Below are 24,652 nucleotides of genomic sequence, written 5' to 3'. Positions count from 1 at the left end.
GGCGGGACTGCTGGCTTTTTTCCTGTGGGTATCTGTCCCGTTCCTTTTTTTCACACGCTCCCTACTTAAACTGCCAGCGTAGTGAGTACGCTGAGAACGACCCGCCATGGCTAGTTAATCTCCTGCTTGCGAAGGTCCCGCTTGGTACTGAGTTTCCGTTGTAGAAGCCTTCCCCCAGGATTACTTTACCGCTGCCGCGTCGTTCTCCGTTCTGGACGGAGCCTCGCAGTGCGAAGACCCTTGAGGATTGTTAACAAGTGAGGGGAACAAATGAAGCGGTTGGTGGGAAGGCTGGTCTGGTTGTAGCCCCCGAAAGCCCCGAGACGAGGTACCTAACCTGGGACGGGTCTGTGACTCAGAGGACCCGGCGAAGGGATCCGGGTTGTTGCCAGAATTCAACGGCAAGTCTTAATAGGCGCTGCTGTTGGGGATTTCAGAGTGTCTGTGGAAGTCTTAGGAGTTTGAGTTTAGTAGGAGGTACCTGTTTAAATGAGACCTGTCTGCTCACTTCCTGGTTATCAAAGTACCTTCTGTAGATTCTGGAAGCTATAGAATGAGCGCATGTACACGTATTGTGTTGAAACTAAAAACCATGTTTTTCCATTAATATGAGTGCTTGTTGTTGAATTTTGCTGAATTCAGGATACCACTTGAAATCAGATAGTGACGTAAAGATACGCTAACCACATAAAACTAAATTTATTTTTTTTCTCACAGTGAGGACCCGTTGGTTTCTCAGGGTGTTATGTATTCTGTATTTGATCTTCCCACATTGCTTACCCACTTTTCCATACCCAGAAAACTTGGTAATGGCAGCTTTACTTGATGAAGTGATGCGTATCAAGCCAGTCAGTCGGGGGAAAGTCGGAGGGGCCTGACTAATGGGGGTTAACTTACAATTAAGTCAGCATTGAAAAGTCATTATTTCCCCTGTGCAAGTGGCTGCTTACAGAGCTGCACAGTTTGGGGTTATTTTAATGCCCATTTCTTTGCCACAGTTAGTTGTCTGCGTTGCAGAATACTCTGTGCATAAAGCTAATTATACATATTTGAGGGCAGTCACATATTTCCTCAGACCTGTTTCGTGGCAGGCTGTCCCCTCGTCCTTGTGGTTTGGAATTAACGCCAAAAGAGACGCTAAATAGTTCATGATCGACTGCACGTCCCAAATACAAATTCTGAATGTAGCGTAATCTTTGGAACTGAAAGAAGGAGATCATTGATGATAAGTGAAGAAATCAAAGCAGCTTCATTGTTAGGCTGAATTTCTGCATGTTTGTGTGTTGACCGTGGTAGGCAGTATGCTCCGTGCTTTCACCTGCTCAAGCCTCATTTGATCTCAGGCATGAGAGTTTTAGCTACACTGTGGTTTCACAAAAAACTGTTTAGATTGTAAATGAGCTGTGAGGTGACAGTTCTGTCCAAGTCCAAGCTTAGTTACCTGAAGTCTTTATAAAAATAATTGTACACGGGGTATTCTCAGGGCTCTAGTTATTTGCTAGTATCTCTTGGTTAAGAAAAAAAATGTAGTGGGAGCCAACGTGTTTGTGGGAACCAATTGGAATTTTATAGGTTTCGGTTGCTTGTTTGCCATCTTACTTTAATTTCCCACAGAGTAACTGCAGTCTGTGTGATTGCCATCTTTTTAATGGAATAACAGCGAGGGAATCTAGTGGTTGTATACTAGAGCAGTTTTCAACCTGAAAGGGTCCTTAGAAATCTACTTTTTCGTTTCCTCTTTTTCAACTGATACCGTTCACATGGGCACAATTTAGTGGCTTGTACCATATTCACCAGGTTGTGCAGCCATCACTGCTAGCTAATTCTAGCATATTTCCATCATCCCAGAAAGAGACCCCATACCTATTGCAGTCACTCCCGATTCCGCCCCCCACCCCCAGCCCTGGCAACCACTTATCTACTTTGTGTTTCTCTGGATTTGCTCATTCTGGACATTTCATTTCATTGGAATCAATCTGTGGACTCGTGTGTTTGACTTAGTCCGTTTTCAAGGTTCATCCACACTGTAGAACGTACTTTATTCCTTTTCAAGGCTGGATAGTGTTCCATGGTGTAGATACCAGAGCAAGACCCGCTTAGTTTTGCAGATGAGAAGATGAAGGCTCAGTAAGGCTAAAATAGTATGTTTCAATATTTCCTCACGCTTCGGTCATGTCTTGAACATCTTAATCTATTGCTTTAAAGCCCATGTTTACTTTTATTTTTTTCCTACGCGTATGACTAATGACCATTTCCATGTTGCCAGATTTAGGGCACAGTCTGATAGGTCTCTTTTTCCCTAGATTGTCATCATTGTATGGGAGTGACCTCCTAATTTATAGAGATTACTGTAAACTAAACTACTTAACCGTTGGACCAAAGAGGGAAGCTCATGATTAAAGCTGAGTATTTAAGACATTCAGTGTTGAGAAAAGCCTATGAAGACTTTAAAAATCTCGAGGTTTCGGGGATTCAGAAATTATGACCTTCACTCAAGGCTGTTGGTATTTTAGTTATTTTCTGTTAGACCAAATATAGAAGTGCTTTGTACTGGATTGAGTAAAACATCTAAAACTCAAAAAACCATTGATGTTAAAATCAGTAAATTGAAAGAAAGTTGAAAAGTATTTAATTTTCTCTCAGTTCTGTATATTAAGAGAGTTCAGGTTCGTTAAAAGTTACTATTCCTGACCATTTGCCACACTCTTCTCTGGGTTTTCCACGGCCTCCTCTTTTATCTGCTGTTTATCTTTAACTCGAGGCGCTGTGCGCAGAAATCCGCATGGAGCCAAGCCAGGGAAGCCCTCCAAAGGGGCCTTGTCAACCCCGCCACCTCGGTAGGGCAGGCGCAGTCATAGATCCTCATTCCTGACCTGGCAGTCCTGAAAGCCGGCCTTGCTGGCCCACACTCTCTCTCTCACCTTTCCTTTCTCCCACCATCCACAGCTGACTCCCCCTGGTGGGAAAGGAAAAGTCTGGAGCAGGAAAAGGTCAGTACCTACAACTAGTATTTTAGGCTTTTGAAAGAGAATAAATCAAGTAATAATTTTAAAAACGTATGCCAGACTCCTGCTTGGATGTTTACAAAAAGGCTTTTTATTTTTGTTATTGTTGAAGTCTGTTTAGGAAGGTGGGTTTGTTTTAAGGCCAAGAAATTTAGGGCCCGTTATTAGCATAAACAGTTATTAGAATGAACATTTCTTAAGATCTGCATTTCTGTGATACTCCCTGATCTGCTCTTCCCAGGGGACCGTTCTGAACTCTGCTCTCACTCCTTCTTCCTATACAGGTGTACCTAGAAGTGAGAACTTACTATAATTTCTGAATCTGAATATTTACCAGTGGGTTGTTTTCTATTTGAACCTTGTATTTTAAAATTTGGCTACTGGGGGCGCCTGGGTGGCTCAGTCGGTTAAGGTTAAGCGTTTGACTTCAGCTCAGGTCATGATCTCATGGTTCGTGGGTTCGAGCCCCGCGTTGGGCTCTGTGCTGACAGCTAGCTCAGAGCCTGGAGCCTGTCCTTGGATTCTGTATGTGTCTCCCTCTCTCTCTGACCCTCCCCTGCTCACGCGCTGTCTCTCTTTCTCGCAAAAATTAATAAAACACTTAAAAATAATAAAATTTAGCTACTGTTTGCAAGTTGATAGTAATAATTTCATTATAGTTTGCATTTTTGTCAGGACGATGTACGTAGGTTTTGGAAGTTCGTTGACTGAACTGTAGAGTTGGTGCTTTTCTAAGTGTGGTGGACTTACTGACACAGGAGAACCGTTTCCCAGACTTGAGTCCCTTGTGTTGGTAGGTCCCATTCTGTTTAACTTGGTGAGTAATTATCAATAGTAGCTAGCCTGGGTTTCTGGGAATCCCATTAGTAACAGCATCAGATTTCCTCTTTGGGGCGCACTGACCAAAGTATCCTGTGTTGGAATCTGAACTCCTGACCTTGGTTTCTTTGTAAAATGACTTAGAGTCGGGGGATCCCTAACAGCATTTTCAGTTCTTTTAGAACAAAGAAATTCTACTCCTTTCCAAACCCCTGCATGACAATCAGAAGATATACTCACTTTCTTAAAGCGGAACTCTTTAACATGATTTGGTGAATGAGGTATTAGGAACTCCGAGTAAAATTCTTTTTTTTTTTTTACTCCTTTTTTTTTTTTTTTTTTTTTTAAGTTCATTCATTTATTTTGAGAGACCAAGCATGCCCCTGAGCAGGGGAGAGGGAGAGAGAGAGAATCCCAAGCAGGCTCTGTACTGTCATCCCAGAGCCCGGTGGTGGGGCTCGAACTCACCAACCATGAGATTATGACCTAAGCTTAGCCAGCTGAGCCACCCAGTTTCCCCACTGAGTTTAAAAAAAAAAAAATTTAGAGGTATTTTTCTTAATGTTTATTTTTTGTTTTTGAGAGAGATCGGGTGCAAGCAAGGGAAGGGCAGAGAGAAGGGGAGACACAGACTCTGAAGCAGGCTCCAGGCTCCAAGCTGTCAGCACAGAGCCCGTCGCGGGGCCCCGTCCCATGAACTGCGAGATCACGACCTGAGCCGCAGTCCGACGCTTAACCGACTGAGCCCCCAGGCGTCCCTGAGTAAAATTCTTAATAACCATTCCTTCACTTTGGTCTTACACCGTGGTCTCAGATACGATTAAACACGAAGACAATGTAAATGGTTGTGATGGGCACTTTTTTCCCTTGGGTAAATGATTTCCCTTGAGTGTAAGAAGTGTGGAGTCGGGAAGGGGGCTGCCGTAGGCATGTTGGAAGTGGTCCTCTTGCATGCTGGCCCCTGTCTCTTGTTGCGGTGGTAGGGTTCCCCCCCCCCCCAATTTTTTTTTCAATGTTTGAGAAAGAGGGAGACTGAGTGCAAGCAGGGGAAGGGGAAGAGAGAGGAGATACAGAATCCCCTGCAGGCTCTCAGGGGTCAGTGCAGAGCTGGACGTGGGGCTCGAACCCACCAATGGTGAGATCATGACCTGAGCCGAAGTCAGATGCTTAACTGACTGAGCCACCCAGGCGCCCCCGGACCCTGTTTCTTCTACGAGAGTCACAAACTACAGAATTTCTCGTACCTCGCAGACTATCCCGCTTTTCGTGGTTCTCAACTCCATCCTCTCTCCTTTTCCTTTTATGTCTTCTAGCCCATAAGCACCCAGAACCTTGAAGAAGCACCCAGCCTCTTCTCCAAACTGACAGTTGGCTTTTCATTTCTTACTTTGTTGGTAACTCACTTATAGTTTGTGCTAATGAATATGGCTCCTGTGTTAATCCTAACATGGACTATGTAGTTTTCTGGATTTCACCTCTGGGGATCTAGGCACATACCGTCTATCTCCACCTTTCTGTATTTTCTGAGACTAAATCAGAGGGCTTCAGTCCGCCTGCTTAAAAACCCTTCCAGCTCAACCATGTGAGTGTACTTAATGCCACCAAACCGTAGACTTGAAAATGGTTACAACGGGGCCTGGGTGACTCAGTCAGGAGTTTGGGCCCCGCATCGGGCTCTGTGCTGATGCCTCAGAGCCTGGAGCCTGCTTCGGATTCTGTGTCTCCCTCTCTCTGCCCCTCCCTGCTCGCTCTGTCTCTCTCAAAAAATAAAATAAACATTAAAAATCTTTGTATGGTTACAGTGGTAAATACCATAGTTTGTGTTTACTCACACATGTACACGTGTACACACACCCTGCAGATGCCTCATCACATTGCGTAAAACCCAAACTCCTTGATCGTAAGGCCGCACGTGGATGGGCCCCCGCTCTCCTTCCTTCCTCCCTCCTCCCTTTATGCTCCAGCCATACCAGCCTTCTTTCCATTCCTTGAACTCGCTCCTTTGCTCTTCCCTCTACTTCCACTGCACTGCGGGGACCCCACATGTTCCACATTCTTTATTTTTTTTTTTTAGTTTTTAATGTTTTTATTTATTTCTGAGAGAGAGAGAGCATGAACAGGGGAGGGTCAGAGAGAGCGGGAGAAACAGAGTCTGAAACAGGCTCCAGGCTCTGAGCTAGCTTTCAGCACAGAGCCTGACGCGGGGCTCGAACCCACAAACCATGAGATCATGACCTGAGCCGAAGTTGGACGCCTGACCAACTGAGGCACCCAGGCGCCCCACACGGCCCACATTCTTGTGCTGCATTGTTTTTCACATCTCAGCTCTGAGGCTGCTCCGCTCCGGCCCTGTCTCTCAGCCCTGCCCTGGTCTCTTTGGAGCTGTTGGAAACTGGCTTGCTTTTTCTCTTTTAACTTGCTTCTCTTTGCTTCCTTTAGAGAGTAAGTTTGGGGCCTGTAAGCAGCCTTGGTATATAGCATTAGATATACAGAAGATTCTCGGTAAATAAGTGAGTGAATGAGTGAGTGGATGAAAACGACGGGGGAAAGCAGAACCGTGGCCTAGTGACCAGAGGAGCACGAGCGTCCGTGACTGCGCAGGTGGAGCGCACGCGTGAAGGGTGCAGCGAGGGCAGAGGAGGCCTCCCTTTTTAGGAAAGGCATGAACTTCAGTCAGTCCTAGTTTCAAGTCCTAGATCTGCCACTTGACTGTGCTGCTTCTAGTACATGACTTGACATTTCTGAGGCTTATTTCTTTCACCAAAAACATGGGGTTAATACCTTCAAGGTTTTGTTTGCATCGAGGGGTATGCCAGTTGTGGCATGAGGCAGGTACGCAGTAAATGACGGTATCCTGTCTTAAGGTCTCTGTCAGTGGGGAAGAGTGGAGACAGCCTGTGAGTGATCCCTGCCTGTTGCGTAGCACTGGATCTCAAATAGCTCTCCCTCGTTTCCCCAGCGAAGGTTTGGGGGAGAGCTGTGGTGAGTCGTCATTTTCGCCGCAAGTCACCCAGAAGTGTCAGACCAAAGTTGACGACCTGAGATGAGAGGTGTGGAGGAAGATCTAGCCAACCCACATAAATACACCGTGTGCCTCTGTAAAAATAGAAAATCAGGATCACAGAGTGGGAAAGGAAGCAGTAGGGCCAGCCCTCATGAGCTCCCTGTCAGTCAAGGTGAAAAGGGAAACCATGCTACTGATAACTCAGTCTGAGATAGTAAAAGCTTCCAGAGAAATCCGGTGTTTCTTAGGACTGAATTCTAAAACGCATGTATGTGAAGAGGCCCACTGAGTGGTGATGTGCAGCTCCCAGACCAGGGTGGTGTCCAGAATTTCCCGTGGGGTCTTAGGACAGGCGAGTACTTAAACTGTAAGCCGATTGAAGGCGATTCAGGGTGTTCCGTGTCCTTTACGTGTTTACCCCTGTTCAACAGAAGTTCTCACCCTTCTTTGAAAAATCACCAAGCGTAGGATCTCGGGTGCTCCCCCTTACACCTGGGGGGGTTGGGGAGGTGGGGCTCCCCCCTCGCTGTGCTCCACATACAGTGGCTGCCGTTTAAGGCGTTCTCTGGTTTCAGCTCTAGGTGGTCTATTTTGAGCAAGTAAGCAGGGCTCAGTGACAGGGATGAAAGGCCTCTTGCAGGAAAGGGGCTTGAGCTTTGGGGGGCAGGTTGGGTGTAGACGGGGGTGAGAGATGGGCACAGGGGGAAGTTGTAGCTACCACGTAGCTTTTCTTCTTTGAATCATGTCGTGACAGGGCCGGTTTGGTTGGAGTGGGGAGGCAGGTGAGTCTCCACGTGTTTGTTTCTTTGGTTTTTTTATCTAAGAAAGGGCATGTGCTTGAGCAGGGAAGAGGGGCAGAGAGAATTTTTTCTTTCTTTTAAAAAAATGTTTAATGTTTATTCAGTTTTGAGAGACAGTGTGAGCGGGGGATGGGGGGATAGAGGGAGACACAGAATCGGAAGCAGGTTCCAGGCTCCAAGCTGTCAGTGCAGAGGCCCATGTGGGGCTCGAACTGACAAACCATGAGATCATGACCTGGGCTGAAGTTGTCTGCTTAACTGAGCCACCCATGTGCCCTGAGAGAGAGAAGGGGAGAGAGGGAGGGAGGGAGGGAGAGAATGAGAATGAGAATCTTAAGCAGGCTCCACACTCATCCTGGAGCCTGACTCAGGGCTTGATCCCATGACCCTGTGATTATGATCTGAGTGGAAATCAAGAGTCAGACACTCAGCTGACTGAGCCACTCATCCAAATGCTGGAGGCTCAGCTTTTTAAACCTTTTCTCTAGACCTAGGACCTGTAAAGTGCTTCCACCCTTTTCTATTTGTTTAGTTCCTTGATGCTGTCCTTTTTAATTTTTAATGCATTTGAGTCTTTATTCAAAGTTTATTTTTTTTATTTTAAGTGCCATCTGCCCCCACTGTGGGGCTCGAACTCCCCGCCCCAAGATCAAGAGTCACGGTCTCTACTGACTGAGCCAGCCAGGGCCCCAGTCCTACTGCTTTGACTGTAAATTATTTTGAGTATCTTTGCTTTGCCTCTCAAACTAGGATGGGAGTGATGAGTGCTTTGGTGATGTAGGGAGACTGAGCAGTTGGGAGGTGGGTTTAGGACGGGGTGGACTTACACTTATTTATGTAAGTCCCTCCTTCTCTGGGGGGGTGCATTCCAAGACCCCCAGCGGAGGCCGGAAACCACGCATGCTTAAAACTTTACTGATGCTGATGAACTGTAAGGATAGAACAGTTATAACCATTGGCCGTAATAAAAGTCACAGGAATAGGGTTTCTCTCTCACAGTGTCTCGGGGAGGGGGGGCGGCGCCTGGGTGGCTCCCTGAGTTGAGCGTCCGACTCTTGATTTCTGCTCAGGTCAAGATCCCAGGATTGTGGGATTGAGCCCCTCGTAGGGCTCTGCACTGTCAGTCTGGATCCTGCTTGAGATTCCCTCCCTCGCCCTCTGCCCCTTTGCCCCCTCTGAAGTTTAAAAACAATAACATCTGGTGGTTCTGAACTTGCTCTTCTCAGGACGTTGTGAGATGTTGACAGGCAGGGGTGAGGGGCAGGGGAGGGGAAGGACCACGGGCATGAGCTGCGGTGCAGGGCTGCCACCGGCCCTTTCACCAAACCTCGGGAAGAGGACCACTTGCTTCCAGGCCATTTGGACAGAGTGCGCCCCGCTTACAGGTGGACTCAGCTAGCTTTTGTTTTTCCTTCTCTTCCATCTTAAGCCAGTTTACTTCAGTCTCGCGGTTGTAGGTCATTTGCGGGTGCTGGACTCACCCGATTCCAGCTTCGACTGGAAGTTCTCATGTCTTTCCTACCACACTGCTCCCCACCCCGTGTTTTGAATCGGTGACCTGTATTCTTTTTCCAATTAGGAATTCTGAACTTTTGCTTCTTGTCCAGTTGTGTTCTGGTTCTCAGGATCCTAAATTTAAGTCAAACGAGTTATAGTAGAGGCTCGTGGCCATGAGCTGTCGCATGCCTCCCTGAAACCCGGCAAGAGAGAAGTCCCTAAGTCCTGCCTTCAGGGAGCACTCCGGAAAGGCCTCTGCACGTGCAGCAATTTTTCAGAGGAGATTGAAGATATTTTGCTTCCTGAGCCTGCTTGGCCTCGGTGTGTATTTGATATTACCCATCGGCAGCCAGGAGGCGTCCGTAACATATTTGACATTCAGAGCAGATCAGTTAATACCTACCCTCTCTGCAGGGCAAACCTGTTTCAGTGGTCATTGTGAAATGAAAGGATTAAAATAATGGCCAGTACAGAGAGTGAATTTTTCCTTTATTTGAATACATAACAGTAAAACATTTTTTAATAGAACATTTTTTTAACAGAACTGTACAAAAAGAGAAAATACAACTGTACAACTGTACAAAAAGAGAAAATACGTTTCACTAATAGATTTTGAACTAAGGGGCAAATGTGTATGTACACTCAGTCTGTAAACGTAATAAAATAGTAGTTCTTTTTAGGGCATCATAAATTTATATTTGGCAAAAACTCCCAAAAGTTTTCTTTTGCAAAAATCAGATTAAATGACAAAAAAATAGCAGACATTGACATTCTTCGATTTGTTGCATTAGTGTGTGTCCAGTTCTTGGTGAAAATGAGGCAAACATTGGCTTTGGTTTCTTTGACCATAAAACTGAGCGTCTCTTGTCATTTCTGTAGCAGCTTTTTTTTTAAATACGACTTTTTTCCATATAGAGTTTATTTCCTGACATTTTGTTGTTGAATCCTTAATGGCCCTTTTGAGGATTTCTGCGTGCTGCTGGTCTTCAAGGAGTTCGGCAAGTTAACTTTCGAGTAACGTGCTCTTTATGAAAGAATAAGTAACAAATGTAATAGCATGAAGTTTATATATTATGAAAGCGTACTGCAATTATTTGGGAAGAGCCAGCAAAAGGTCTTGTAAGGCAAGAATATTGTGTCGCTGACATTGTTCAGAACGGCGGGTGTCTAGTGATCATCAAGAGCGGGTTGTCTTTGATCAGTGTGATTGTGGTTCTACCATTATGTGCAGACCATGTGGTTATTGTCTATACTTGGGACGGACTGCCTTGACTGTGTCACTTTCATTTGGTAAGTGACTGAGCACAATTCCCATGAGACAAAGCTAGCTTTCTCCCTGCATCTGGGCAGAATTCCTTAAGTCTCCTTTGTAGAAAAGTCTTGCTTATTCGCTCAGTGTTGAGATCACTCAGGTGTTCCTTCTGAGCCATCTCCTCTCTACGTTTTCTTCAGTAGATAATATTTTAGATTTCTCTGGCTTTAAACGCAGTCCAGATGCCAGTCAGGTCCATGTAGTTCTCTTAGCCTTGATTTCTTTTATCTTCACATTTGCACATCCAGGTATCCCCTTGAGATACGAGGTGTCTCACAGATGCCTCACATTACGGCGGAATTCCGGGTCCTCTGTACCGGTCTTTCCCCCCATTGTTCTCTAGCTTAGCTGATGTCAGAAATGCAAGCAAGAGACTTAGACGGCCTACTTAACATCCTTAGCATCGGATTCATGACCCAGACATGTGTAGTCCTCCTCTGAAATAAAACTTGAATGGGTGGCTCATTCAGTTAAGTGTCTGGCTTCAGCTCAGGTCATGATCTCACTTGTATGGGGGTTCGAGCCCCGCATCAGGTCCTGGGCTGACAGTTCAGAACCTGAAGCCTTCTTCAGATTCTGTGTTTCCTTCTCTCTCTGCCCCTCCCCTGTTTGTGCATGTGTGCTCACTCGCTCGCTCGCTCTCTCTCTCAAAAATAAACATTAAAAAAAAAATACCTGCTGACAAATGTTGTCTCTTTTGGTCGTAAATGTCATTATTTGGTAATCTCATAGTCAGAAATTGTTCTGTTTCATATAAGAAAATCTCCATTATAGTTTAATCCTATTTAAGTAAAAAACCTGTCATAGACATAAAAGGTCAGTAAACTTTCTCTGTAAAGGGCTAGATAGTAACATTTTAGGGTTTATAGGTCCTTATGCAACTAATCAACTCCACAGTGTCACTGTAGCAGGAAAGTAGCTGTAGATACCATGGAAACAAGCATGGCTGTGTCTCAATAAAATGATATTTATAAAAGTGGACAGCATATGTGCACACCATTGTTCATCGCAGCGTTATCCACAGCAGCCAAAAGGTGGAAACAGCCCATGTGTCAGTCAGTAGATGGATGGATAAACAAAATGTGAGACCACGTGGGAATATTAGTTGGCCATGAAAAAGCAATGCTACAACATGGATGGACCTTAAACATTGTGCTTGATGAAATAACCTGATGTGGAGGGATGAATACTATTTGATTCCATTTATAGAAGGGATCTGGAGGGGCGCCTGGCCTTGGTTGGTTGAGTGTCCAACTCAGGTCATGATTTCGGCTCAGGTCATGATCCCAGGGTTGTGGTCAAGCCCTACATCCCGCTCTGCACTGAATGTGGAGCCTGCTTAAGATTCTCTCTCCCTCTCCCTCTCCCTCTCCCCCTTCCTCTCTATCCTCTCCCCTCCTCACTCTCCCCTCTTCCTCTCTCTCCCCCCTCCCTCCCTCTCCCCCTCTTCTTCCTCTCCTCGCTCACTCTTGCTCTCTCTCACACTCTCTAATATAAAATAAAAATTAAACTTAAAAAAAAAAAGGTATCTGGAATAGGCAAGTTTGTAGAAACAGGAAGTAGACTGGAGGTTACCAGAGGAGGGGCAGTTACTGTTAACGGGCACCGGGTTTCTGTTGGATGTGACAAAATTTCAGGTATAGAGAGTAGTGATATATAATGTATATATTTATATATACATGTATAAACGTGTGTATATATATTGAGTGTGAATATGCCTAATGCCCTGCACATGTACAGTGGTTAAAATCATTACAGCGGTTAAAATGGTTACATTTACGAATGGCTAGAATGATCAACATTACATTAATGTCTATTTAATGAAAAGTTTTTTTTTTTTCTTTTAAATGAAAAGGAGGGGGCGCCTTGGTGGCTTAGTCGGTTAAGCGTCCGACTTTCGCTTGGGTCATGATCTCGCGGTTCGTGGGTTTGAGCCCCGCGTCGGGCTCTGTGCTGACTGCCAGCTCAGAGCCTGGAGCCTGTTTCAGTCTGTGACTCCCTCTCTCTCTGACCCTCCCCTGCTCACGCTGTCTCTCTCTCTCTCTCTCTCCTAGAAACAAATAAAAATATTAAAAAAAAAAAATGAAAAGGAGACCATGAAAATGGGGGGCGGTGCTGGCAGGCTGGGTTTGGCTCACTGGCTGTGCTCGGGGGCTGTAAAACTTGTCAGCCTCTATTTACACTCCTTTCATGCGTGTTTTGGATTGCAGTTCTTAGTGATGTCAGTGACTGTTCTCTGGGCGCTTTGATGTTCTTGAATGTTCGAGCTGAGAACTGACTCTGGAGGAAGCATTTCCTCATTTGACTTGTTTGTGTCCCCCCACAATTCAGAAGTTAAAGTCCCCAGTATGATCTTATTTGGAGGTGAGGCCTTTGGGCAGTAATTAGGTCACAAGGTGGAGCTCTCACGATGGGATTGGTGCCCTTAAAAGAAGGGCCGCGAGAGAGATGATGGCCCAGCTCTGCCTGTGAGGACACGGCAGGAAGGCTATTCACCAGCCAGCAGGAGCGGCTTCCCCAGGAACTGAATTGGCCAGACACCTTGATCTCCAGAACTGTGAGAAGTAAACTTGGGGAAGCCCCCCGGTCTGTGCGGGCTGTGCTGTAGCAGCTGGAACCGAGGGGGCTTTTCCCACCAGAAAAGAAGTTCTGTGAGGGCAGAGGCTTTGTTTTGTTTCCGGTGCCTCAGACGGTGTCAGGTGCATCGGAGGCCTTGGCTGACATGTGTTGAACTGTGCAAGGAATGATTTAGGCCGGGACCCCGTCACCCAGGAGCCGAGCAGTGCCAGCCACCGCTCTGCCCTAGCCTCTCCCGATCAGGAGCTCCCTGAGCAGCTGTGACCATCAGCCTTGCTGGCGTCCTTGCAACAGAAGCACAGGACATCCGTAAGGAAAAGTAGCTCCCCCGCCCATCAGAGCGTTCCTGCAGCCCTCGGAAGTTGAAGGAGTAGAGGTTGAGCCTCGTTGGAAGATTGGACGGCGAAGGAGTGATGAGAGTGCTGGGAACAGAAGTTAAAGAATCCGGTTACGGTGCAGCGTCTTAGCATCCTAGCTTTGGATTGTTAGGCGCGTCGCCTGTCCTTCCTGAAGGCATCCAGCTGTTTTTTCCCCGAGCTTCGTCTGTAAAGCGGTAACCTGGGAGAGGCTGTCGAGATAATTCTCGGTCCAGACAGGAGGCTGCTGGGCCTCATGGCGCAGGACCCAAGTCTGAGATTTAGGCCGCCTGGGTTCACCCTTGCCGCGGACCGGACCAGTTAGCCCCGAGCAGGCTGCTCAGTGGCTCTGGCCTCGGCTTTGCCTCCCGTAACACGAACCAGTGACTTTGTCCACCTCGAGGGCGATACGTGTGGTAATTAAAACAGTGCCTACAGGTCACCATTCGACGACGTGTCAGCTGCTGTCATTACTTTCTGATTCCTTGCAGTGATGACTAACATTTTCTAAGACANTCCACCTCGAGGGCGATACGTGTGGTAATTAAAACAGTGCCTACAGGTCACCATTCGACGACGTGTCAGCTGCTGTCTACTTTCTGATTCCTTGCAGTGATGACTAACATTTTCTAAGACGAAGGGTGGGGGGAGAAGAGAGACACTTAAAGTTTAAGAGTGACCTATTCTTTGCTTTTCATCATCGCCAGGAGTGACTGAACCTGATAATGACCAAAGGAATCAAGCGAAGCTACTTTCTGTCTTCATCTTGCCCAAGTCCCTGGTGTCCGAGAGCCGGCTGTTAGGCAGCTGGGCATAGTTACTTGGTAGCACCAGCAGCCGTAGGGTTGGGTTGGGTTGGGTTTTTGCCCTGGTGGGAAGGTAAAGCATTGGACGAGCCAATTTTCGCTTTGCAGAGTCCTGTGGTTATAGCTCTTTGCGGAGCATTTTGATGCAGAAGCAGAAATCTTCAGTTAGCAGTGAAAATTTGGGGGCGCCTGGGGGCCTCAGTCAGTTAAGCGTCGGGCTCTTGATTTCGGCTCAGGTCATGATATCACAGTTCATGGATTGGTTCAGGCCCCGCGTCAGGCTCTTCGTTGACAGCTCAGAGCCCGAGGGCATGATTTAGAGTGTGTTGGTGTTGTTACCCAGAAGTACTGTCAGGAGGAGGGAAGAATCTGCAGCTAGAGCGAGAGAATCAACCAGCCCTTACAGAGTATCTCCTGCCAGGCGCTTGTGAGCTAACCTGTGAGGAGCACAGCTCAGTGAGAGCGTGGGCTGCTCGTGCAGGGGAGAAGTAGGAGGTCAGACAGGATGTATAACCTGAGGCCAGGCAGCAAGGGAGCCAGGATGCCGAGACGAAGTAATTTATACCTCTGGGGGTGCCTGGGGAGCTCAGTCAGTCAAGCGTGCGAATTCGGCTCAGGGCAGGACCTTGCAGTTTTTGAGTTTAAGCTTCATGTCGGGCTCAGTGCTAAGCGCTCAGAGCCTGGAGCCTGCTTTAGATTCTGTGTATGTGTGTGTGTGTCTCTCTTCCCCTCCCCTACTCATGCTCTGTGTGTCCCTCTGAAAATAAGTAAACATTAAAAAAAAACAAAAACATGCCTCCGAAGGGTTCACACCACAGGTGAAAATATATCAGCTGTATTTGCTCATCAGTTACCTTTACGGCACACAGCACATCATTACGGCAGAGAACAGAATTGGAAGGAAGAATTAAGAAATTATGATGGTCATTGAGGTTTGAGATGAGGGTAAGATCTACCTTGATGGCCGTGGGACAAGGGAAGATGACCTTTCAAAAGTCAGTAGGATTTGTTATCTGGGATGTGGGGGATTAATGACGGGGGTCAGTTCCGTTTTTGTGACCTGTTGCATTTGTGATGGGAAGACCTATGGGTAGAGATACGCATTCTTGGAACATGTGTTTGTTGAGAGCCAATTCTGTGCAGACTGAACAGGGCCCTGGAGATCAGAACTGACAGGCACCCCCGTCCTCGTGCTTACGGTCTAGCCGGAGAGGCCGACAGAAAGCAGGGTGCTCTCATTTTGAATTTGCATGAGGCACGGGCCACGGGGTTGGGGTGAAGGGCTGGGAGTCCTTGGAGGGACGGAAAGGCCAGCATGGGCGGAGCAGGGTGTGGGGAGAGCAGCAAGAGCTGGCGGGGCTGGGGCGGGAGGCCAGCCGCGGGGCCGCCTCACGGGTGGTGCGTGGGGTGGACAGAGAGCAGACGGCTGAGGAGTGGAGGGGTGGGGGGAGAAGCCAGTTCAAGAAGTGGGAGCAGCCGCAGTGAATGCCGAGTCAGGAGTAGAGAATATTCCCGACAGGCTAAGCTGGCCACGCTAGCACAAAGGTTTGGCACTGCAGATTCTGGTGACCTTCAGACAGAAACGGGATTTCAAGAGATGGAGGGGGACGACTGGGTGGCTAAGCAACGGGGCTGGCGGCTACACATCACCCACCCGTTTCGGAAGCTGCTCACGAAAGCCCTTTTCATAGTTTTTTAAATGTGTTTGCCCACATGCACGTTTTTATTCCACTAAAAATAATCTTCTGGCGTGTTTCAGATGAAAAAAAAGATATTGACCATGAGACAGTGGTTGAGGAGCAGATCATTGGAGAGAACTCTCCTCCCGATTACTCAGAGTACATGACAGGAAAGAAGCTTCCTCCTGGAGGGATACCCGGCATTGACCTCTCAGACCCCAAACAGCTGGCGGAATTTGCTAGGTAAGTCAGAAGAACTTGCCTTTCTTTTTAATCGCAGAGTGCTTGAGTGTCGGCTGCTACGTTTTTGGTGCCTAAGTAAATTACAATGGCGGTTTGTATTCTTGCTCTAAGGAAACTCCTGAAAACAAAGGCAGTTAGTTTTATTTTTAGTAGGAACCATGCTATGAGTGTGAGTGGCACCATTTTAGAACTTGCAGACAGTGAAGCAAATACTTTCTAATTTCATAACTGATCCTGCCTGTGAATAAATTGCACATAATTTGCTCAGAAACGGCTAGCTCTACACTACCCCCCGGCCTCCTGGCGTGCACTGTACATTTAAGGGTGTGGTGCCGGACCCCGGGGCCAATTGTAGATGTGCGCGGCCAGCCGCTGGGAAGGAATTGTCCCTTCGTAGTGCAGCATGTCCTCAGGTATGCTCCCAGTGTTTTGTCCATTAAAGCTGGCACGACAGGACCAGGTCAAGCACTTACGGCCGGGACCCCCGGGACCGTCCAAGGTGAGCAGGGAGGAAGGTCTGAACCCGCTGCAGGTTTGTGTTGCCTGAGGCGGCCCGGGTTCCTGCAGAAGTCTCTGCTCGTCTTCACGTTGTTTATTTTCCAGTACCGCTTGGCAGTCGTTACAAGGATGTGAGAACACCCTCAGAGACCAAATTGTAAATAAAATGAAAAGAACTCCTAAACTCTGGAGCAGAAGGACTTCTTTTCCCAGCCTGAGGGTGAATGAGGCTGGGGCAGCCCGGGAATGTAGGCAGGGGCAGGGACGTCTCTGTGACCCCACGCCATGTAGGAACAGCGTGGGGCCCTCTCTTTTTCTTTCTCCGGAGAGCAGAGTGGAGTAGGTAAGAGCTGGAGGCCCTGGAATGTCCTGGCTTCTCCCAGCCCTGCCGAAAACAAGGTGGGTAACCTCCCGCCGTGTGGAGCCTCGGTTTCCCCATGTGTCAGGTGGGGTGAGAGACAGATATGTGTGCCCTTTGGTCCTGTCCTGTGAGGCCGCAGTCGTGGGGAATCCTGCACGTTAGCTTATTTCTGACGGCCGCTTACCCAGGAAAGTTCAGGCCTCTGTCCTTTTGTTGATGACACCGTGTCCCGGCTCTTGTTGCCATTCTTATTTTAAATGCCGCTGTGTTACTCAAATATTAACTCTGTACACATCGCCGCCCCCCTCCCCCCCCCCATGCAGATAAAAATGGAGTCTGTAGATCCATAGCCAGCAGTGAGATTAGAGTTTTTGGACAGATTTCAGTCACGTTTCCTGCCAGTGTTTAGTATTGTCACGTGTTTTCAAAGTTAGTCACGTCTCGTTCCTGTACTTGGACTTCAGTGAGGATAGGGGCTGCGCTCCCAGGGGAGAGCTACGGAACACACACGTCGGGGAAGGCCTCGTAGAAGGGGTGGCATCTCATCTGAGCCTTGAAGACGCTGAGATTTGATGGGCGGGCGCGGTCTTCTTGGCGGGCCTGATGCTGGCGGGGCGCGTGCACGGTGGGGAGGTGCATAGGCAGCCCTCCTCCACGATGCGCTCAGAAAACAAATGGGTCGGCTGGGAATTTGGATACACACAGGGGGACATTGGAGTTTAAGAGATCGGTGAGCTCTGCGACTCCTGGGCCCGCGTATGTGGATGTTTTCAGCGTGCAGCAGGCGGCTGCCAGAGCATGAGGCCAGTAGGGCAGGGGCTCTGTGGTCACGGGGGGACTCGGAGAATGCTACCTTCGCTGTCTCCGGGCTGGCTTGGTGCGGGTGCAGCCGGCAAGCGGGAGAGGTCCCGGAGGCTGCACCAGGACTGTGGCGGCCAGACTGGAAGAATCGACATGTTCCGCACGGCAGGGGACCAAGAGCCAGACCAGCTGTGTGGCTCGGTGAGGGAGGAATCAAAGCAGATGCTCCAGCTTCGCACCTTAGGCTGCAGGAGGCTGGGAGAGGGTGCCGGCCCGGGGCACCCTCAGGGTGGACAGTGTTTGGTTTTAGCTGCGGACGAATCCTCCCTGTGGGACTCGAGGGGGGTTCAGGAAGTAAGATAGGGCTAGACTGCTGTGACACAGGTGGTGAGGAAGGTGCCTCGGACAGACCTGTGCTCAGCGGGCAAGGAAACCAGCGACAGACGGCAGAGAGAGGGCCCATCCGCACAGATGGGGCGGCTTGGGAGAGTAAGGACAGCGTCACAGAAGCCTCTGGGGTGGTCAGAAGGTCCAGGAGAGGGACAGAATGACTGTTCTCTAAGTTCTGTCTACATCAAGAAGTATTTCAGCTGAGGGCGGAGGCAGGGTTTTACAGAGAGAAGGAACCTGGTGTGGGGAGCAGAAGTAATAATTGGGTGCTGGTGACCCTGGGCCTTGCTCCCCCTCGCTGACCAATTGGGGCAGCTGGTCTGAAAGCTCGTCCCCAGTTTTAGGAACAGAAAATACGGTGTTTCAGCCCTGTGGTCAGGAGGTGCGTGTCCCTGTTGTGGAATAGATAGAAGTTTCTGCTTGTTACCCACGCGGCTTTGCCTCTACATCAGGGCTGTGCTCAACCCCATGAGGCCTGAATGGATGAGACCTTTCTTCACCAGCAATAGAGAGTTTAAAGACAGCAGAGCCACGTTTTACGATGTGTGAGGAGAAGTTCGTATAACCCTGGATTCCTTGGTCCTGGCGGGACAGTGGCTGCTGTAGGGGCGGGGGGACTGGTTTGCTGTCACACGCACCCTTTCTGGAAGGGTGGGGGTTGTCAGTTGCAGCACATCCAGAGGAAGCCTCCTGAAGAATCTGGGGCACAGACCCGCAAGCAGGCAGCTGGTGGCGGGCTGGAGACACGTGCAATTCAGGATAGGAAGTCGGTGAGTTGTGAGAGTTTCTTGAATAAAGTGGAGTGCGTTCTGCAGTGGGGACGGAGAATAGGCGGCAAGGGAAGGGAAGCCGGAGGGGTTGGTGGGATGGGAGAGAGTTTTCTAAACAAGAGAGGATGGTCAGAACCCCCCTGGAGACCGAGGCAGTGCTGAGAAGGCCATGGCCTAAAAATGGGCGTGATTTGAGTTCAGAGAACGTGTTCGGCCCCATGCCGCATGTCTCTCGGTGTCCTCAGGCCCCCGTGTCGGGCTCTTGGAGCAAGAAACGCAGTCCTTGGGCACAGGGACACTCTGCAGGAGGCAGCGTATGTACGTGCATTGGATAGAATGAGAGCTCGCTCTTCCTGGCAGCGTATACTGAGTGGGGGTGTACAGCTGGGTGCGTGCACGGCCCTGTGGTCCACGGTGTCACGGAACAGGTCAGGTCCAGCCACACCCGGTCTCTAATGGGGCGGGGGGTGGTGGTGAGAGGCACTGGGGCCTGGAGTGCCCTGATTTGTCAGGTCTTTGCATTTTGAGAATGGGCGTGACCAACCGCTGAATCGGGTTCTCCAGGGCCCCTGGCACTGGGGACGGGGACTCTGAGAGCCAGAGACGAAAAGGAATGAAGTTTCCAACTGTCAGCCGCCAGACTCCGGTGTTTTCACTTGTAAAGACCCACAGAACCTGCTCTGCGGGCCCCCTCTGCATCCCCCTCCACTCCGTGACTCCACTCAAGTCTGGTGTGTTCGCTGCTCTTCCCTCTCCTCCGTGTGCCGGGGTGTCGGGCTTCTGCCCTGGACCTGAAAGCTGAGCGAGGAAGGTGCAGCCTCCCTGCCACACTGAGCCTCGCAAACCGGTCAGTGGTAGTTGAGTTACACGCGTGGGAGCCAGTGTCAGGAATCAGGCTTTAATTTGAAGGTGCGGGTACTGGGGAGGTGACTTCGTGGGACCAGGCGAGTTCCACTTCCTGGTGAAATCAGACAAGCTTTTGCCTTTTGCACCAACTAAAGTTAGCCCTTGGGAAGCCCATGGTCTAGAAAGAGCAGAGTTAAGAGTGGTTAGGTCAGTCCCGGATTGGTCATTTTTGTGGGTGTCCACTGTGCACCCCGAGGCTCCTTCATGGGGTCACGTGAAGATGAGATGTGCTGGTGGGGCTGCGGCTGCAGGCGGGGCCGTGCTCTGCGGGGGTGGGGGCTTCTGAGGCACAGTCACCATCATGGTCGCAGTTCCAGTCCAGAGGCAGCAGAGCTTGCTGGGCAGCAGACAGATTCTTTATTTTCATCAAGAATCGCTGCTTCACAAATACTTCATCGTGGCTTCTGGGCATCAAGGGTCAGCCTCGAACTTTGGTTTCACCCGGCCGAAAATCGTCCGGGAAAGTCCTGCCGGTTTGGGCCCCGGAGTCCAGGCTCTGCCGTGTTGTTCCTCCGACGTGTGCAGAGTGAGCTGCTGCAAGGCCGGTGGCCAGACCACAGGGAACGGGGGCTCTGTCTCTGTAACTGGACCGGAAGCTTCTCCTGTTGGGTCCTGGCTTCTCCTTGTAATTTGTGATAGATTGACATTTGTGCCATCTCAGCAGTCTCTCAGCTGTTTAGTTGAAACCAGGTGCTCAGAGCACCAGAACCTTCCAGGTTGTTGAGGCTGACTGGCTTTTTTGTTGTTGTTGTTAAGGCATGAGCTTATTGTTAGCTGGGCCCACTTAACACACAGCCGGGGTGACAATAGCTGCCGCCCCCCAGGAGCTGCACACGCTTCGGCTCTTCCAGTCGTGGCAGCTCAAATGCAGGTAGCATTCTGCCTTCTTACAGAGTGAGAAACTGAGGCTGAGAGGTTCAGTGATTTGCTCAAGGTCGTGCGGCCTGCAGGGGTCCATGCCAAGTCCGCCACTGCGCCTGGGCCACCGTCAGTGGTGTCCTTCGCCAAGGATCGATCCATCAGAGAAAAACCCCCGTCCTGGTTACCCCGGGCAAGCTGCGGAGATGCCAGCCGGGCAGCATAGGACTTCAGATACTTTATTTTGTAGATTATATATCAGTTGGTGCCATGAAGATTTTAATTTTAGCCTTTATTCTCTCTCTCACACACACACACACACACACACACACACACACACACACACACACTTTTCAATCTAGATTTTGGAAAATGACCTTTTCAATATTTGCCTTCAAATAAAATATGAAAGGTACCAGCATTTACTGCCTCATTCGCCACTCTGTGGTCAAGGAGGAGGATTTGCGAAGGAGCTTGAGAGTGGCTGCGGCTAAACCTTCCATTTCCACCCTTCTCGAGTCCAAGGGTGTTTGTCCAAATACATGTTAGACTTGCATTCTAAGATCAGTGATACTGCTAAAGCTGGCACACATTTTGCAAATGACATTTTAAGAAAAATACCACTTAATAATGACATTTAAGAAATCAAGAGTTTGGTCAATGGTACGGGGGACTGTGGTCTTTAATTTTGTATATATTTGAACATTTCCTTGATAAACAAACCTTTGTTGAAAATCAAGTTCCTTGGAGCAAATTTAAGAAACCGTATGGAAGGTAGAGTGGGCACCCCTGTCCTCATGATGCAGGCACCGCACTGACATTGACCCCACGTGGGAATCCCGCACGGGTGGGGCAGGAAGTGGTTGTCGGCGACTTACCTGTCAAAGTCACTTTATTTATATGACGTGCGTACAGTGAAATTCACCCTCTCTTAGGTGAGCGCCACCTAGGAGGAATTGGACAGGCGCTGTCATGCAGCCGTTTCTGCAGTCGAGACAGCATTCCAGAACAGTCATCAAGGAGTAAACACTATTTGTTGGGAAGACGGAAGCTTGGTTCTTAATACACCGTTTTTGATTATTAATACCTGACTGGAGTAGAACCCTTTTAGGAGATTCTCTACTGTTTTCCAAGCTCGGATGCTACCTCCAGGGGGCGCAGTGGCACCAGCTTTCTGTCCGTGGCTGTGCGAGCTCATCCTCGAGCTCCAGGATTTAATCGTGTTTAAGATAACAGGATAGTTCCGAGCCCCGAAGGCACACAGGCACTTAGAAACTGTCTGCTCACTGATGGGGTGATCTTCCAAGTACATGTAGCAAGAACGCGTGTCTGCAGGGTTGGAATGGGGGTGGGGAGCCAGGTGGAAACGTTCTCCTAGGATTGAAGGTAGGAAGTGTATGCGGTCTTGAACAGACTCCTTAGAACTAAATTCCACATCGCTTTTCAGCCTTGTGGCTGAGATCAGGTGAAGTGTAGCAATAAGTCACAGCCACCAGTTAAATTTTCACCAGTGCTCGCCCAGGGATGGAGTTTTAAGTAGATGACTTCCTGAGTTCAGGTTTTACCAGATAAAAGCTTCAGGTCATCCTTTTCCCAGACCAGGGGTGGAGAAGGGTATTGTTAGGGCCTTGGCTGAAGTAAAGACGACCCCAGAGATCGTTTGTACTGACAGAGTGCTGGTAAGTTAGCTCTTCCTGGGGAGGCCTCACTGACTTGGTTACGTGTGTGGCCTCCCCATAGGAGTGTGAGGTGGCAGACGCAGGGACAGGAGAGAACGTCTGTTTCCGAGATGTAAATCTGTTTTTCTAGTTTTTCTAGGAACTCTTAATCTCTCACCCCTCTACCACACACAGCTCTGTAGGGAGTATTTGGAGAAAAGTTTTGACAAAAGACCAGAGGTTGGTTCAGTGGAAATAGCAGGTAGGTAAGCTATGAAGTCAGCAAGCTCTCTGGGTAGCGACCCCGCACGGGGCTCTCCCCGCTGCCCACGTACATGATCGGGTCTCTTGTTCTACCCCGTCCCGGAGCAGGGCCAGAGAGCTCTGTCACTTCAAAAAAAAAAATGCACTTATACTTTGAAAAATGGTAATCTCCCTCCCACCGCCACTGAAAGTAGTAGTATGATAGAATTAAACAGTGTGAAAGGGTGTGGGGTGTTCCCGCCTGGCCACCAGTCCCGAGGGGCTCCCCAGCCCCAGTACCAAGAGTTTGTTACTGCATCTCTTTCCAGAGATCATGTAAGTAACTCTCTGTTTACAAGAACTCTCCTGTGCCCTTTTACAAAAGTTGTCCGTCTTAAAATGACGCCTTTCGGTATGAAATGAACCGTCCCTCCCTTTTTTTAAGCGGTGTCCTGGGGGGGGGGGGGCTCCCACACCTGTTCCTCCCTTTGTACAGGCGCCCTCGCCGTCACAGCCCTGCTCCTGGCCACGCTTTGCTCCCACCAGGAGCAGAGTGGTTTGGGCTGCTGGTCTCTTGTGTTCTGTAAAGAGCTTGAAGGAGAGAGCAGATGCAGGAAGCTCCCCCTTGGCCAGCAGCTCACTCCCCACGAGGCCCTGGCAGCAGCCCCACCCCCGGGAGCCCCGCCTCCGCGTGTGTGATTGGGTGCCCGGTGCGGGTGCGGCGCTGGCAGCCCCGCCCTCCCGGGTGCCCCGTGCGGCCCTAGTGGATTGTATCTGTAAGGAAAGCATTTCAGGGGCTACGTGATTGATGCCTGATGAGTCTACCTGCTCCTACAAATCTCTCTCTCTCTCTCTCTCTTTTTTTTTTTTCTTTTTGGTAAGAATGAAGCCAAGAAAAATTAAAGAAGACGATGCTCCAAGAACAATAGCTTGCCCTCATAAAGTAAGTAATGCTAGGGGGAAGGGCTCCGTCGGGAGCTAAGAGATCTGCGCTTTACTCCCATCTCCTAAGTGAGGAGCTGTAATCCTTGGCTCCTCCATTCCGGAGGCTGTATTTGTGCTGTAAGTTTCTCTGTTCAGCACAGGCCACTTAAATGCTACTAAGTGGGGTGCCGATGTTTTTACTCTCGTTATATGTTGAATATACAGCGTTAAGGATGTTCTTTCTCTTTCCTGGGTCATTAACAAGGCAGTCTTCAGACACTGGCTTGTGGCTCGCCTGTGACCTTTATGGAAATTTGGCAATTATTTTGGATTTTGCTAAAAGCAAGCCAAATAAACTTCATTTCCTGAACACTTTTCTTAATTTACCCCGTTAATTGTGTGTTGCTAGCGGGGTGCCTAATTGTTTTCAAATGTGGTTAGCCTTCCAAACAGCAGGATCGCCCAGAAAGTCCTCGGCCTTGGCCAGGTGGGTTTCGCACTTAACTGGATGGATGTGAAACAGAAAAAGAAGTACCACCGAGGCGAGGAGAAAGGGAAGGGGGAGAAATGTTTCGTGGAATAAAGAAGGTTTAAAGACCAGCAGCTGGGGGAGGAGCTGCCTTCCCGGCTCTCCGTGTTCAGCCTTTAAGGCTCTCACTGTGGAGACGCCGAAACGTGGAACTATTTCCTTTGGGGCCAAAAAGTAAATAAGCAGTTGAAAACAGTTACGCCTCCCCTGCCTGTGAGTCCCTGGCTTCTCTGTGTACTCCTTCCCCGACCACGTTGTCGGCCAGTTCCATCTTCTAAGTGGGAACACAGCCTGCGGGTCAAAGCGGAAAAGCTGTGGCCCTCCCCTCCCTGTGCCCTCCCGGGTCGTGCCGTCTGCGCCCCCCCGCCCCGCGCTCCCGGACAGCAACTGCAGAAGAAATGTCCCGGGAGCGCCGCGTGCCCGCGTCTCTTCTGGCGGCTCTCCGGCTCTCCGAAGCCATTTCCTCTGCAGTTGTCACCCCCTGGGGACCCTCTTGCTTTCTCTGTCAAGAAGGGGAAAGAGGCAAAGAGAGGAGAGGGGACAGTAGGCGATGGAGAAGGACAGCCCGCCCTCGCAGCGCAGGGTGAGGGGCCCGCCCAGGCTGGTGGCGGCCAGC

At 49.3% G+C, this 24,652-nt stretch overlaps 1 protein-coding gene across 1 annotated transcript in view; it reads left to right on the top strand.

The window, feature by feature from the left end:
- YY1 (YY1 transcription factor) overlaps window positions 1-24,652 on the top strand; it is a 28,755-nt gene that overhangs the window by 910 nt on the left and 3,193 nt on the right. The window contains exons 2-3 of the mRNA XM_077780909.1: window positions 15,936-16,098; window positions 23,466-23,526. Of these exons, the coding sequence (XP_077637035.1) occupies window positions 15,936-16,098; window positions 23,466-23,526 (224 nt within the window). The remainder of the gene's footprint in view (window positions 1-15,935; window positions 16,099-23,465; window positions 23,527-24,652) is intronic.

Source organism: Crocuta crocuta, unplaced genomic scaffold, assembly GCF_008692635.1.
Source record: "Crocuta crocuta isolate KB4526 unplaced genomic scaffold, BGI_CrCroc_1.0 scaffold299, whole genome shotgun sequence".
Classification (NCBI taxonomy): Eukaryota; Metazoa; Chordata; class Mammalia; order Carnivora; family Hyaenidae; genus Crocuta; species Crocuta crocuta.
This window is presented reverse-complemented; position numbering and strand designations above follow the sequence as displayed.